Raw genomic sequence first — 17036 nt, forward strand, 5'->3', positions numbered from 1 at the left:
ATCCCCCCTTGGTCATGAAGAATCTACCTACTGCTGCTTTAAAAACATTTAAAGATTCTGCATCCACTGCCTTTTGAGGAAGGGAATTCCAAAGACTCACAACCCTCAGAGAGCAAAAATGTTTATCTCTGTTTTAAGTGCCCTTCAATATTTTTAAATTGTGAATCCTAGTTCTAGATTCTCCCACAAGAGGAAACATCCTTTTGACATTTACCCAATGAAGTCTCCCTCAGGATTTTATGTTTCAATTAAGTCACCCCCAACTCTTCTAAACTTCAGAGGATACAGGTCTTGCCTTATAAGCTAATCTGCTCATTCCAGGCATCTCTAGTAAACCTTTTTTGAACCATTTGCAGTTTATAAACATCCTTCTCTAAGTACAGTGACCAAATACTGCACACAGTACAACAGATGCAGTCTTACTATTGTCCCATAACCGAAGCATAACCCCTACTTTTACATTCAATTCCCTTACAATAAAACATAAAATTCTGTTAGTTTTCCTGATTACTTGTTGTATCTGCACACTGACCTACAATTCATGCACTCCGTCATCCAGTTCTCTCTGCATCTCAGAGCTCTGCAATCTTAATATTTAGGTAACTTGGGACACTAGTCAGGTATGTGATAATACAGGGAAATCTATCAAAGACAACTTTAGAAACATGTGAATATATTAATGTGACATTGATGTCCGAAGTCCAGTTCCCATCCATTTCTCCATTACTTTGTCAATACTACACCTATTGCCTTCCCTAAGTATTAGTAAAGAAATACCAAATCTGTTTGGCAGGTCTAGGAAATATAAAACAAAGAAATATTTTATATGTTATAATTTTATATATGAAATATAATATTTCTGTCTTTTTTCCCATACCTATAGATTTAAGTCACCTACTTTTATCAGGCTCATTAGCTACAAAAGAACCACAGAGCTCAAGACCAGTGAGATGGAATTTCCAAGGTAGACAGTTATATTTGTTAATGACTGATTACCAACAACAATGACCTACCTTGTTAACGTCATGTACCAATAGAAGATTTACAATGGGATAATGCAACAACCTTTGATCTGTTTTTAAAATATATCACACATCTCATTAATATCTTCCAAATAAAAACTGAAGAACTGCAGATGCTGTAAATCAGAAACAATATCAGAAGTTGCTCGAAAAGCTCAGCAGGTCTGGCAGCATCTATGGAGAGAAAAACAGATTTAATGTTTCGGGTCCAGTGATCTTTCTTCAGGACTATTCTGATGAAGAGTCACCAGACCCAAAACATTAGTTCTGCTTTCTCTCCAAAAATACTGTGAGACCTGCTGAATGCCTCCAGCAATTTCCCAATGGAAATAGTTTATTTTTGTTTACCCTGTTTTCCCTGTTAATATCTGAAGACCTTGATTAGATCATCCCTTAACCATCAGAATGTTACCAGGAGGCAGAGCACTGGGTAATTCTAATGTAAACTGGGTTTGTGATCAGGGACAGGGTTGGGGGGGGAGGGGGTAGCGGGTGAGATTTGACTGCAAATGAGGCAAGGACAGGACCCTTGGGGTCCTGTTTGATGAGCCATAGTCCCTGCAATTATCCACCCACAGGGCGGATGGGTGAACTGAGCACTGCTTCACTCTGGTACAGGGAGTTTTTTTCAAGTGTCAAGGATAGGAAATAGAAACATTCCACTGGTGGGGAGCAGTGTAATTAGTGTGGTAGTCACTGTTCTCTGTATCCATGAGCACAATTTCCAAAGGCTGCATTCACAGACCAATACCAGAACTAAGGATATCTCCCCTGGGCCAGGGAGGAACTAGGAGTCGGAGGAGAGGGATCCAGTCATTGTCATGTACATTGGTACGAATGACATTGATAGAACCAGATAGGAAGTTTTGACGGCATTGAAATAAAAAGCAGAAATTCCAAGCCAAGAATCTTGGGATTACTACCCGAACCACAAACTGGCACAGGGTGAATGAAGTCAAGAAGTTCTGTAGAAGGGTCACTGGTCCCAAAAGGTTAACTCTGCTTTCTCTTTCCGCAGATGCTGCAGACCTGCTGAGTTTCTCCAACAATTTCTGATTTTGTTCAAGAAGTTAAATGTATGGCTCAAAGGTTGGTGTGGATGGAATAGGTTGCAGGTCATTGGCCACTGGCACCAGTATGGGGTAGTGGGGTAGTGTTTCAGTGGGACAGGCTTCACTTGAATATCACTGGGTAAATGTGGAAAGGTCTTCTGCCAGGAGAAATATACTGTTACAAAACAAAGATTATGGCCACTTTACAAAACAGCTAAACAATGCCCAGAGTGAGACAGGAAGGGATGGAGTATACAAATTTTTAAAAAAGCAGCAAATAGGGTGAAAGGGGTGAAGCAGATGTTAAAAAGGCAAAATTAATGTCTCTTTATTTAAGTGCACATTATATTTGATCAAAAGAAGTAAACTAACAGCACAAGTAGAGGTTAATGCGTATGATCCCTTACTTAGCTTTTACACAGAAGTAGTTACAATGAAGTCAAAGCTAGGAACTAAATATTTAGCAGTTTGTGATTTTTTGAAAGGACAGGCAAGAAGGAAAGGATGGAGAGGGTAGCTTTGTTGCTATGAGACAGAATGAGTATGATAGCAAGCAATGGTTTTAGATCAGCAGATGTAGAATCCACATGTGCTCAGGAAACAAATAACAAAGGGAAGATGAAACCAGTTCAAGTAGTCTATAGCTCCCCCAATAGTAGCTGTACCGTAGGACAGCGAATCAATCAGAAGCTAATTAGGGCATTTAAAAAGGGCAGTACATTTATCATGAGTGACTTTAATCTGTGTGTAGATTGGGAAAGTCAAATTAGCAGAAATAGCCACGAGGAAGATTTAAAAGTGTATCTGGGACAATTTCCTAGGACAATATGTTGTAGATTCAACAAGAGAACAAGTTATATTTTACCTGGTGTTGTATAATGAGTCAGGTTAAAAAAATGATTTCAGAGTGAAAGACCCTCTGTGAAATTGTGACCATAAAATGGTAGAATTTAACATTCAGTTTGAGAGTGAGAAATGTGGGTCCAGAAATGTGCTAAACTTAAATAAGGGTAATTACAAAGGAACGAGGGAAGAGTTAGCTGGAGTAGACTGGAAAAGGAGTTTAGCAGACCAGACAATTCAGGGGCAATGGCACATTGGAGGACTCTACGAAGGGGATAAACCAACCATGGTTAACTTTGAAAGTTAAAGGTAGCACTAAATTGAAAGAACAAACATCACTATGGCAAAAATAATGCTAATCCAGAGGATTGGGAATTTTTTTTAAAAAGGCCAACAAAAGACGACTAAGAGAAAGGGTGAAAATAAATGTTGATGGTAAACTAGTAAGTGGTACAAAGACAGACATCAAAAGCTTCTTTAATTATATAAAAAGGAACAGAGAGGTCAAAGTGAACAGAGGACCCTCAGAGAAAGAGACTGGGCAAGTAATAATGTGGAACCAGGAAATGGCAGTGGAGTTGAATAAATATTTTGTATCAGTCTTTGTGGTAGAAAACTAATAGCACAATAGTATTCTAAAAATACTAAACCCTTAGGAGACAAAAAAAGCGAGAAGAGACAAACATAATAACTTTAACTAGAGAAAAAGTTACAGGGAAATTAATGGGGTGAAATCTGATAAGTCCCCTGGACCTGATGAGTTGCATCCTGGGATATTTAAGGAAGTAACTACAGAGAGAATGGATGCACTGGTAGCGATCTTCTAAGAATCCTTAGGTTTTGGAAATGTCCTAAAGAATTAGAAAACTGCCAGTGTAAAATCTTTATACAAAATAGGAGGAGACAAAACATAAATAACAATGGGCCAGTTAGCTTAAAATCTGTACCTGGGTAAGTGTTGAAGTGTATTATAAAGGATGCCATGATATGGAGGTGCCGGTGTTGGACTGGGGTGGACAAAGTCAGAAGTCACAAGACACGGGGTTATAGTCCAACAGGTTTATTTGAAATCTCAAACTTTTGGGCGCTTCTCCTCCATCGTAAGCCGAAAAGCTTGTGATTTCAAATAAACTTGTTGGACTATAACCTGGTGTCGTGTAACTTCTGACTTTATTATAAAGGATGTAACAGCAGAGCATTTTAAAATACATGGTATATTCAAGCGGTGAGTATGGCTTCATGAAAGGGAAATCATGCATGACAAATTTATTAAAATTTTCTGATTTGGTAAACAGGATATTTAAAGAGACACAGTGGATGTAATGTATGTGAACTTTCGAAGGGCATTTAGAAAGGTACTGCAGTAAAGTTACTTCATTGAGGTAGGAGGCCATGGTGTTAGCATGGATAGAGGATTGACTAACTGGTAGAAAACAGAGTTGGGTTAAGTGGGGCATTTCCAGGATGACAACATGTAACTAGTGGAGTGCCACAATAGAGTGCTGAGGTCAAATTATTTACCATATATGACGACTTGGATAATGTTAATGTTAACTATTATCTTACTTTATTTTTCTACTTCTTCTATGAAGGTAATGTTTAACTTTTTTTAACTTTGTTTCTTTTACTACTTTGTACGTAAGTTTTTGTACCTGGGTACCTTTGTACCTAAGATGGTGCCATGTGTGGCAACATTTATACACTTTTCACTGTACTCCTGTACTTCTGTACTTGAGTTCATGTGACAACAAAATCTAAATCTAAAATCTAAATCTAAATGTAAATCTATAAAAAAAAATTGGTGGGAAGGCAAGAGGTGAGCATGGCACAAAGTGTCTGCAGACAAATAAAGGTGGATTAAGTGTGTGAGCAAGATGTTGGCAGATGGAATATAATGTGGGAGAATGCAAAGTTATGCACTTTGGCAGAAGAGGGTACTTTCTTATGACGAGAGGTTGAGTAGGTTGGGCCTCGATGCATTGGAATTTAGAAGATTGAAAGGCAACCTTATTGAAAAATACAAGGTTGTTAGGGGAACTTGACAGTGGGAGAGACTAGGACCAGAGGGCATCATCCAGTGTAAGGGGTTGTGCAGTTTGGGCAGAAATGAGGAGACGTTTCTTCTCTCAGAGGGTAGTAAATCTATGGAATTCTTTACTGCAGAGGGCCATCGAGGCTGGATCTTTAAATATATTCAAGGCTGAGACTGACAGATTTTTAATCAGTGAGGGAATCAAGACCTATGAGGAAAAGGCAGGAAAGTGGAGTTGAAGATTGTCAGAACAGCCACAATCTCATTGGATGGCAGAGCAGACTCAATAGGACAAATGATCTATCTCTGCTCCAGTGTCTTATGGTCTCAAGAAATAGTTTGTTAAAAGACTGAACCACTCTAACCATGACTTCTACATACCTGTGCTCTATATTTTGGGCCTATAGCTCAGCATTCTGTTGGTTTCAGAATAAAATGAATTACATTAAAGAACTGCACTTGACTTTTACCATTATTATACAGCCACTGACAATTAACGACACAACGGCACATATTTCCTTGCGTAGCCTGATTCTAGTTGCCACTATTACACTGCCAGTGTTTATTGCTATAATTGTGAATAGTGGGGTACTTTAGGGTGTTAGCACTGAAACCCATTTACCGTGGAATTGCAGGGTATTGGTTCACATCTGCAACTCAGATTATTCATCGCAGTAGGACAGCACAGTGACAGATACAAACCATTTGCTTCATGTTGAAGACAAAAGAAAATCCAATGAGTCACAGTGGCTAAATCCCGCACTGAAATGTTAAGCCGTTGGCTAAGGTCAAGGGACAGGCTGCTTGGCCACCATCATCACCTGGTTTATTTTATATGCGGGATTTCAGTTTGTGAGGTGCTGAGGCTGAGGGAAATTGATCACCCTCTCAGAAGGGAAATCTGTTGGAAGCATACCTGATCCTTGCTTGAGAAACTCAGCAGGTCTGGCAGCATCTGTGGAGAGAGAAAGCAGGGTTAACCTTTCAGATCCAGTGACCCTTCATCAGAAATGAATTTCTGACCTGTTCCGAAAAAGGGTCACTGGACCCGAAATAATAACTCTGCTTTCTCTCTTCACAAACGCTGCCAGACCTGCTGAGTTGCTCCAGCAATTTTTGACTTTGTTTCAGATTTTCAGCATGTGCAGTCCTTTGGTATTTCTGATCCTTGCAGGCCTATTCCTCAGTTATAGTAAGCAAAGAGCAAGGTAATTGATTAATGGTGAGAATTCTGTCCCTGACTCTGGAGAAAGTCTTGTGCTATAGGAAGCCTAGAGGCATGAAGGGGCGGAAGTGGGTTGGTGGGTGGGAAGGAATGAGGGCACTGGTGGAGGGGGTTGGTGCTGGATGCTGTTGCCAGCTGGAAAGTTCCTTCTTGCCTTTACCTATGTAGCCTCCAAAAGCAGCCTACTCCCTTCCACCCAACTGCTGAGAACATAGAACATAGAACAGTACAGCACAGTACAGGCCCTTCAGCCCACGATGTTGTGCTGACCTATTGTCCGACTAAGATCAATCTACCCTGCATAACCTACATTTTACTATCCTCCATGTGCCTGTCCAAGAGTTGCTTAAATGTCTCTGAAGTATCTGACTCCAATACCACTGCTGGCAGCGCATTCCACACGCCCACCACTCTCTGTGTGAAGAACCTACCTCTGACATCTCCCCTATACCTTCCTCTAATCACCTTAAAATTATGCCCGCTCTTAATAGTCATTTCCGGCCTGGGAAAAAGTCTCTGACTATCCACTCTATCTATACCTTTCATCATCTTGTAAACCTCTATCAAGTCATCTGTCACCCTTCTTCGACCCAATGAAAAAAGTCCTAGCTCCCTCAACCTTTTCTCATAAGACCTGCCCTCCAGTCCAGGCAGCATCCTGGTAAATCTCTTCTGCACCGTCTCTAAAGTTTCCACATCCTTCCTATAATGAGGTGACCAGAACTGAACGTAATATTCCAAGTGTGGTCCAACCAGAGTTTTATAGAGTTGCAGCATAACCTCACAGCTCTTAAGCTCAATTCCCCTGCCAATGAAAGCCAACACACGATACGCCTTCTTATCAACCCTATCAACTTGGGTCACAATTTTGAGGGATCGATGGATGTGGACCCCAAGATCCCTCTGTTCCTCCACACTGCTGAGAATCCTGCCATTAACCTTGTATTCTGCATTCAAATTCGACCTTCCAAAATGAATCACTTCACACTTTTCTGGGTTGAATTCCATCTGCCACTTCTTTGCCCAGCTGTGCATCCTGTCAATGTCCCGTTGCAACCTACAACAGCCCTCCACACTGTCCACAATTCCACCAATCTTCGTGTCATCGGCAAACTTACTAACCCACCCTTCCACTTCCTCATCCAAGTCATTTATAAAGATCACAAAGAGCAGAGGTCCCAGAACAGATCCCTGCGGAACACCACTGGTCACCGAGCTCCAGGCTAAATACTTTCCATCTACTACCGCCCTCTGTCTTCTATTGGACAGCCAGTGCCCATGCCAGACATAAGATGGTATAGACAGCATAGTATTAAGGTTAAGAGTATTGTTAACAAGCCTATAGTTATTTATGTCAATATAATGCCAGACATTGAAAATAGAACAGTACAGCACAGGAATGGGCCCTTCGGCCCATGATATTGTGCCAAACATGATGCCAAATTAAACTAATCCCTTCTGCCTGCCCTTGGTCCATATCCCTCCATTTCTTGCATATTAATGTGATTACCTAAAAGTCCCTTAAATGCCCCTATCTTATCTGCCTCCATCACTACACCTGGCAGTGCGTTCCAGCCTCTTACCACCCTCTGTGTAAAAATCTTGCCCCTCACGTCTCCTTTGAACTTTCCCCCTCCCATCTTAAATGCATGCGCCCTAGTTTTAGATATTCCAACTCTGGGAAAAAGATACTGACCATCAACCCTATCTATGCATTCCACAATTTTATAGACTTCTATCAAGTCTCCCCTCAGCCTGCGCCCATGCAAGAGAAAACCACCTGAGTTTTTCTAGCCTCTCCTTATAGCTCATACCTTCTGATCCAGGCAGCATCCTGGTAAACTTATTCTGCACTCTCTCCAAAGCCTCCACATCCTTCCTCTAATTTGGTGACCAGAATTGAATGCAATACTCTAAGTGTGGCCTAACCAAAGTCTTATAAAGCTGCAACATAACATTTTGATTCTTGTAGTGTCTTCGGCTCAACCATCTTCAGCTGCTTCGTCCATACCTTCTCTCCATCACAAGGGATGTTCACCGATGATTACACAATGTTCAGCATCATTCATGACTCCTCAGATACTGAAGCAATCTGTGTTCAAATGCAACAAGATCTGGACAATATCCAGGCTTGGGCTGACAAGTGGCAAATGACATTCGCGCCACACAAATGCCAGGCTATGACCATCACCAATAAGAGACAATCAACTATCAATATCCTGGGAATTATCATTAACCAGAAACTCAAGTGGACTTGCCACATAAACACAGTGGTGACAAGAGCAGTTCAGAGGCTAGGAATACTGTGGTGAGTAACTCACTTCCTGACTCCTCAAAGCCTGTTCACCATCTACAAGGCACAAGTCAGGAGTGTGATGGAATACTCCCCACTTGCCTGGATGGGTGCAGCCCCAACAACACTCAAGAAGCTTGACACTATCCAGGTCAAAGCAGCCCGCTTGATTGGCACCACATCCACAAGCATCCACTCCCTCCACCACTGACACTCAGTAGCAGCAGTGTGTACTATCTACAAGATGCACTACAGAAATTCACCAAAGATCGTCAGACAGCACCTTCCAAACCCACAACCACTTCCATCTAGAAGGACAAGGGCTGCAGACATATTGGATAACCACCACCTTCAAGTTTCCCTCCAAGCCACTTACCATCCTGTGTTGGAAATATATCACTGTTCCTTCATTGTTGCTGGGTCAAAATCCTGGAATTTCCTCCCTCATGGTGTTGCAGTCCACCTGCTGTGGGTTGACCCACAGTGGTTCAAGAAGGCAGCTCACCACCACCTTCTCAAGGGCAACTAGGGATGGGCAAGAAATGCTGGCCAACCAGCGACACCCACATCTCACAGATGAATAGAAAAAAATCTCAATTCCCAGACCAATAAAGGCAAGCCTGCCATAAGCCTTCTTTACCACCCTATCTACTTGCATAGCCACTTTTGGGGAGCTATGGACTTGAACCCCAAGATCTTCCTGTAAATCAATGCTGTTCAGAGTCCTACCATTAACTATATACATTTCCTTAACACTTGAACTCCCAAAGTGCAGCACCTCACACTTACCCAGATTAAACTCCATCTGCTATTTCTCCACCCAAATCTGCAACTGATCTATATCCCACTGTATCCTTTGACAAACTTCTACATGATCTACAACTCCACTGATCTTTGTATTGTCTGCAAACTTACTAAACCACCCACCTACATTTTCATCTAATCATTTATATTTATATCACAAAACAGCAGAGGTTGCAGTATGGATCCCTGCAGAACACCACTAGTCATGGACTTCCAGCCTGAAAAACACCCTTCCACCACTACCCTCTGTCTTCTATGAGCAAGTCAATTCTGAATCCACACGGCCGAGTCACCGTGGATCCCATATATCTTAATCTTCTGGATGACCCTACCATGAAGGACCATGTTGAAACATTTACTAAAATCCATGTAAACAATGTGCACTGCTCTACCCTCATTGATCACCTTTGTCACTTCCTCAAAAAAGTTGCCTTGAGTTATTTATGTCAATATGATGGCAGACAATTGAGTTCAGCATACACTAACCAAGTGTGTCATTGGAGGGAGCAAAAGGTTGAGTGAGAAGAGTTGGGCTAGCCATTTGATCCATTTTATGTGTGCACCCCCAATGCCCGCCTACAAACTTTCCCCTGGGTATTTCTAATCTTGGTGGGCAGTACTGAGGGAGTGTTGCACAGTCAGAAGTCTCATCCATCACTCAGTGGGTTAGACTGAGATCTGGTCCGTTCTTTCAGGTGGACATAGCCTCTCTTCCCAAAACCAGAACAGGGGCGTTCTTCCTGGTGCCAAGGCTATGATTAATGAGTCAGCTAACCTCACTTAAAACAGATAATCCGGAAATGTCAGCAAGTCACTTGTGCCATCGTGGGATCTTGTTATGCACAGATAATGTTACTTACATCACAACCAAAGCATTTTTAAATGTTTTAAGATTATGCAAGCTACTGTGTAAACTAAAGACCTTTCTTTACATGAATAGTCAGAACTGTCATGATGCAACACTATCCTGGGTTTAATAGCACAGGCCATTGAGTCTGACATAAACCCACCAGATCTTGTCCAACAGTGAGAATGCAGCAAACTGAACCAAACAGGCCATAAAATTAGCTCAAGAGTAGCTTGAACAGAAGACCAAGCACTGAAGCTTCAGAACTATTGTTCCATTCTCCAGCCGGAGACAGAAAATAATAGAGATACTCTATCTTTTATCAATAAAATACAAATAAACTCTTCGGCGTCTTTGCTCTCTTCATAGCTGCACTGTTCACTAGAACATCAATCCAACATTAAATTTCCTTTAATTAAGGAAAGTGTATGTTAGTAACTTACCACAACAATGTAGCGAGGCCTGTACTGAATAGTCCCAAACAGGCCCAAAATGACCACAATTATGTGAAGGAAATTAGCCAGAATGGGAGCCCACTGGTAACCCAGGAAATCAAAGATCTGTCTCTCCAATGCTGCCAGCTAGAAAAGAAGATGGGAAAATGTTGTTTAGAAACTGTAAGTGGAGTTATACACATATTCAATGCAAGTCGTGACTGGTATCTACAAACACAGCTCACACATGCTTACAATTGCACTGGGCATTTTAAAGTCATTTGAAAGGTGATAGGGCATCAAATGGTGAGGTGATTGCCCTTGACATTAAGGTAGCATTTGATCACGTGTGACATTAAGCAGTCCTAGCAAAACTGGAGTCAATTCAGGGACAGTGGTAAAGGTAAAAAAACCACAGAGAAAGCCTTCCAGGGCCTGCTGTCTGAATCCACCATTCCTGCTCTTTGCTTCTACTCCAAAAAGCTGCTTGAAACATAGTTCAATGTGTATTCCTGAGTCTGGCCTCACTGCCTTTCAAAACTAGACAACATGCACGTGAAGCATTCATCTCCCAAAATGTAACATTAACATATAAGTGTTAACCAAAAGATTGCATTTTGATATCTGACTCGATTGTCTGTTTTCAATGTTTTTTGACTAAAATGGTAATTTCAGATTAGATCATTGTGTCTGTTCCACATGGAACCTCACTCTGTGGTCAGGTGATGCAGCAGCCATTTTAGTTCAGCATTTGTCCTTTCCTAAAAGCATTTTAAACTAAGAAATAACAGCCAGATGATGAACACTGAATATTAATGTCTATTTTTTAAACACTATGGTAGCAATTTACATTAGCTCCCCAAATAATGAGCTTTCCTTATAAATGTTTTTAAATTCCACCATAGCCTCACATTTCCCCAATTTCCTACAACCTTACACAACTTCAAACTCTCTGTGCACAATGAATTCTGGCACCTTGTGAAACCTAATTTTAACTATTTCACCACTAATAACCGCTAAGGCCCTAGGTTCTGGATTTCAGACCCAAAGCCTCTCCACCTCACTTTTCTTTGGAAAGTTGGTCAAACTTTGACCTTTACTAAGCAATTGGTCATCTGTCCAGATACGTTTGATACTGAGCTGCAGAAAGACAGATGTTTATTAATAACTGCTCCTAAGTGATAGATTTGCTTCATTAAAGACACACTCCACATCCTCCGTCCAAAGTCCTGACTGTACATTTTTGACAATACTCTACATATCCCTCCAAAGCATAAGCTCCAATTCCTCAATAAAATTCTGGTATCGATCACAGAATCCTGATCACACACATGACCAGGTACCAATCTGTGCACTGTTATTTGATTTTTCCCCTGATCATATATTATTGCAGCACCATACATCATCAGGTTCAATCAAAATCATTATATTTATTGCGGCATCTTTGTCAGTTCCTTGGCAGTTAATAATATTACCAAAGGTTTATGGTCTGTCTCTAATGTAACCTTTGACCCTAATCCATAATTCTAAACATTTTTTGTATGTCCATGCTGCTGCTTGTGTTTTTTGTTGGTCACAGAAAATCTTTGCTCCACTTCTATCAGGTTTGTGGATGCAGAGCAGACTGGTCTGCATTGTCTGTCTTGGGATTGGATTTGAAAGAGTTCTGCCACAGTACAACTGTTACTGCATCTGTTGGTAATTGTGGGTCGTCATGAGTTAGTCTGTCTGAGAAAAGTATAGCCTTGATTCTCTCAAAGAACATTAGTAGGCTTCCAAGGCAATGCTGTGCTTGATGCTGTGAAAACAATCATCATAGCAGTTTGAGATAGTAAGAACTGCCGATGCTGGAGTCAGAGATAACACAATGTGGAGCTGGAGAAACACAGCGGGCCAGGCAGCATCAGAGGAGCAAAGCTGACATTTCAGGTCGGGACACTTCTTCAGACCAGTGGTGTTCCGCAGGGATCCATGTGGCAAATAGTTTTCAAATGTCCTGTATTCTTCCAGGAGTCACATACTGTATTTTTGTGTGAACAATTTTCAGACTGATGTAGCCATTCCTCACCATGTGAAACGTGATCATAACTGCCACCACCTTTCCCTTGTGCTTTCCAACTCTCAACCTTAGTACAACTTTAACATCTGTGCTACAGAAACTGCCATGCCTTAATTCGCTCTCTCCCTGTTGCTTCAAATAAAAACTCCATTCTGTTTTCTCACCATGGCCTGCCTTACTAATGACTCTACTTTTGCTGGCGTCAAATCTGCCCTTGGTTGTAAAATGTCTGATAAATTTCCTTCCAAAACTCTGGCCGCAATGCAATCGCTAATCAGGTCATCTTTCAGGAACCATATTCACAATGATCTGCTAATCAATTCAACTCATTAATAAAAGAATCTCTGCCCTCTCCCTGTTTGGGTACAGTTCGTAAATTATAATTTTCATACTGAAAGCAGGCCCTGCCCACAGAATGGGTCCCAAATGTGAACAAATCATCTGTTAGTTTTTACTAATTGAATTCATTTGCAGACCTTCAGAAACCTTTTAGAAATTATATATCTCTCTTTAGGATAAGGGTGCTAAAAATTTATTTTAAAATCTTAAGAATGTAATTTCTTTAATAGACTAGGAAACTTTCTGCTGTAACCCAGATGCAATTACCAAATGGTTTTATATTGGTTTCAGAAGTGAATGTCAGTTATTTAAATTTAGATTACTATTTGGTAATCAGTACAGTGGTTCAGAAAATGTAAAGAATTTTTAATATGCTTTCAGCCGCCTTAATTAAACAAGATTACCTCTCAAATGTATAAAGGAATATTTTTTAATCAAAAACTTTGCACTTTTTTTTGAAGGAAGCACTTTAAAATGTCTTAGAGATAGTAGAAACTGCCGATGCTGGAGAATCTGAGATAACAAGGTGTAGAGTTGGATGAACACAGCTGGCCAAGCAGCATCAGAGGAGCAGGAAGGCTGACGTTTTGGGTCGAGACCCTTCTTCAGAAATGGGGGAGGGGAAGGGGATTCTGAAATAAATAGGGAAAGAGGGGGAGGCGGATAGAAGATGGATAAAGGAGAAGATAGGTGGAGAGGAGACAGACAGGTCAAAGAGGCAGGGATGGAGCCAGTAAAGGTGAGTGTAGGTGAGAAGTTAGGGAGGAGATAGGTCAGTCCACGGAGGACGGACAGGTCAAGGAGGCAGGTTGAGGTTAGTGGGTAGGAGATGGGCGTGGGACTTGAGGTGGGAGGAATGGTTAGGGAGGTGGGGACGAGCTGGGCTGGTTTTGGGATGCGGTCGGGAGAGGGGAAATTTTGAAGCTTGTGAAGTCCACATTGATACCATTGGGCTGCAGGGTTCCCAAGCGAAATATGAGATGCTGTTCCTGCACCTTTCGGGTAGCATCATTGTGGCACTGCAGGAGGCCCAGGATGGACATATCGTCCAAGGAGTGGGAGGGGGAGTTGAAATGGTTCGCGACTGGCAGGTGTAGTTGTTTGTTGCGAACCGAGCGTAGGTGTTCCGCAAAGCGGTCCCCAAGCCTCCACTTGGTTTCCCCGATGTAGAGGAGGCCACAATGGGAACAGCGGATACAGTATGCCACATTAGCAGATGTGCAGGTGAACATCTGTTTGATGTGGAAGGTTTTCTTGGGGCCTGGGATGGGGGTGAGGGGGGAGGTGTAGGGGCAGGTATAGCACTTCCTGCGGTTGCAGGGAAAAGTGCAGGGGGTGGTGGGGCTGGAGGGGAGTGTGGAGCGGACAAAGGAGTCATGGAGAGAGTGGTCCCTCCGGAAAGCAGATAAGGGTGGGGAGGGAAAAATGTCTTTGGTAGTGGGGTCAGATTGCAGATGGCGGAAGTGTCGGAGGATGATGCGTTGGATCCGGAGGTTGGTGGGGTGGTACGTGAGGATGAGGGGGATTCTGTTTTGGTTGTTATTGCGGGGAGGGGATGTGAGGGATGAGTTGCCGGAAATGCGAGAGACACAGTCAAGGGCGTTTTCGACCACTGTGGTGGGGAAGTTGCGGTCCTTGAAAAACGAGGACATCTGGGATGTCTGGGAGTGGAATGCCTCATCTCGGAAGCAGATGCGGCGGAGGCGAAGGAATTGGGAATAGGGGATGGCCTTTTTGCAGGAAGGTGGGTGAGAGGAGGTGTATTCTAGGTAGTTGTGGGAGTCGGTGGGCTTGAAATGGATATCGGTTTCCAGGTGGATGCCAGAGATGGAGACAGAGAGGTCCAGAAGGAGAGAGAGGTATCAGAGAAGGTCCAGGTGAACTTAAGGTTGGAGTGGAAGGTGTTAGTGAAATGGATGAACTGGTCGAGCTCCTCGTGGGAGCACGAGGCAGCGCCGATACAGTCATTGACGAATACAATTCACGTTTGGACATTGAACAGTTTTTCCGCCGCCTCCGCCTCCGCGCTTACTTCTTTAACCGTGAGCCTAACCCTCCCTCTACTGACCCCTTCTTCCACCTCCAACACACACCCTCCTCCTGGACACCACCCCAAGGCCTCCTACCTTCCCTTGAACCTCTTCATCTCCAACTGCTGTCGAGACATCGATCGCCTCAACCTCTCCACCCCTCTCACCCACTCCAACCACTCCCCCGCAGAACATGCAGCCCTCTGCTCCCTCCGCTCCAATCCCAACCTCACCATAAAACCCGCGGACAAGGGAGGCGCAGTTGTAGTATGGCGCACTGACCTCTACATCGCCGAGGCCAGGCGCCAACTCTCCGACACTTCCTCCTACCGCCCACTTGATCATGACCCCACCCCCGACCACTAAACCATCATGTCCCAAACCATCCACAACCTCATCACTTCAGGTGACCTCCCACTCACAGCCTCCAACCTCATCGTTCCCCACCCCCGCACCGCCCACTTCTATCTCCTTCCCAAAATCCACAAACCTGACTGCCCTGGTCGGCCCATTGTCTCCGCCTGCTCCTGCCCCACCGAACTTATCTCCACCTATCTCGACTCCATTTTCTCCCCCTGGGTCCAGGAACTCCCTACCTACATCCATGACACCACCCACACCCTCCACCTCCTCCAAAACTTCCAATTCCCTGGTCCCCAACACCTCATCTTTACCATGGACATCCAGTCCCTACACACCTGCATTCCCCATGCAGATGGCCTAAAGGGCCTCCACTTCTTCCTGTCCTGCAGGCCCGACCCGTTCCCCCTACACTGACACCCTCATCCACTTAGCCAAACTCGTCCTCACCCTCAACAACTTCTCTTTCAATTCCTCCCACTTCCTACAGACAAAGGGGGTGGCCGCATGGGCCCAAGCTATGCCTGCCTCTTTGTAGGTTACGTGGAACAATCCCTCTCCCGTAGCTACACTGGCCCTAAACCCCACCTCTTCCTCCGTTACATCGATGACTGTATCGGCGCCGCCTCGTGCTGCCATGAGGAGCTCGAACAGTTCATCCACTTCACTAACACCTTCCACCCCAACCTTAAGTTTACCTGGACCATCTCTGATACCTCTCTCTCCTTCCTGAACCTCTCTGTTTCCATCACTGGCATCCACCTAGAAACCGATATCCATTTCAAGCCTACTGACTCCCACAGCTACCTAGAATATACCTCCTCCCACCCACCCTCCTGCAAAAATGCCATCCCCTATTCCCAATTCCTTCGCCGCCGCTGCATCTGCACCCAGGATGAGGCATTCCACTCCTGGACATCCCAGATGTCCTCGTTTTTCAAGGACCGCAACTACCCCACCACAGTGGTCGAAAATGCCCTCGACCGTGTTTCTCGCATTTCCGGCAACTCATCCCTCACATCCCCTCCCCGCAATAACAACCAAAACAGAATCCCCCTCATCCTCACGTACCACCCCACCAACCTCCGGATCCAATGCATCATCCTCCGACACTTCCGCCATCTGCAATCTGACCCCACTACCAAAGACATTTTTCCCTCCCCACCCTTATCTGCTTTCCGGAGGGACCACTCTCTCCGTGACTCCCTTGTCCGCTCCACACTCCCCTCCAGCTCCACCACACCCGGCACTTTTCCCTGCAACCGCAGGAAGTGCTACACCTGCCCCCATACCTCCTCCCTCACCCCCATCCCAGGCCCCAAGAAGACTTTCCACATCAAGCAGATGTTCACCTGCACATCTGCTAATGTGGTATACTGTATCCGCTGTTCCCGTTGTGGCCTCCTCTACATTGGGGAAACCAAGTGGAGGCTTGGGGACCACTTTGCGGAACACCTACGTTCAGTTCGCAACAAACAACTGCACCTCCCAGTCGCGAACCATTTCAACTTCCCCTCCCACTCCTTGGACGACATGTCCATCCTGGGCCTCCTGCATTGCCACAATGATGCTACCCAAAAGCTGCAGGAACAGCATCTCATATTTCACTTGGGAACTCTGCAGCCCAATGGTATCAATGTGGACTTCACAAGCTTCAAAATCTCCCCTCCACTGACCGCATCCCAAAACCAGCCCA

General features: G+C 43.8%; 1 protein-coding gene across 2 annotated transcripts in view; it reads right to left on the reverse strand.

Moving 5' to 3' along the window:
- LOC109921045 (sodium/potassium-transporting ATPase subunit beta-1-interacting protein 3) overlaps positions 1-17036 on the reverse strand; it is a 395549-nt gene that overhangs the window by 189699 nt on the left and 188814 nt on the right. For both annotated transcript variants that reach the window (XM_048595878.1, XM_048595877.1), the window contains exon 2: positions 10562-10699. In XM_048595878.1, the coding sequence (XP_048451835.1) occupies positions 10562-10699 (138 nt within the window). The remainder of the gene's footprint in view (positions 1-10561; positions 10700-17036) is intronic.

Source organism: Rhincodon typus, chromosome 4, assembly GCF_021869965.1.
Source record: "Rhincodon typus isolate 14 chromosome 4, sRhiTyp1.1, whole genome shotgun sequence".
Taxonomy (NCBI): domain Eukaryota; kingdom Metazoa; phylum Chordata; class Chondrichthyes; order Orectolobiformes; family Rhincodontidae; genus Rhincodon; species Rhincodon typus.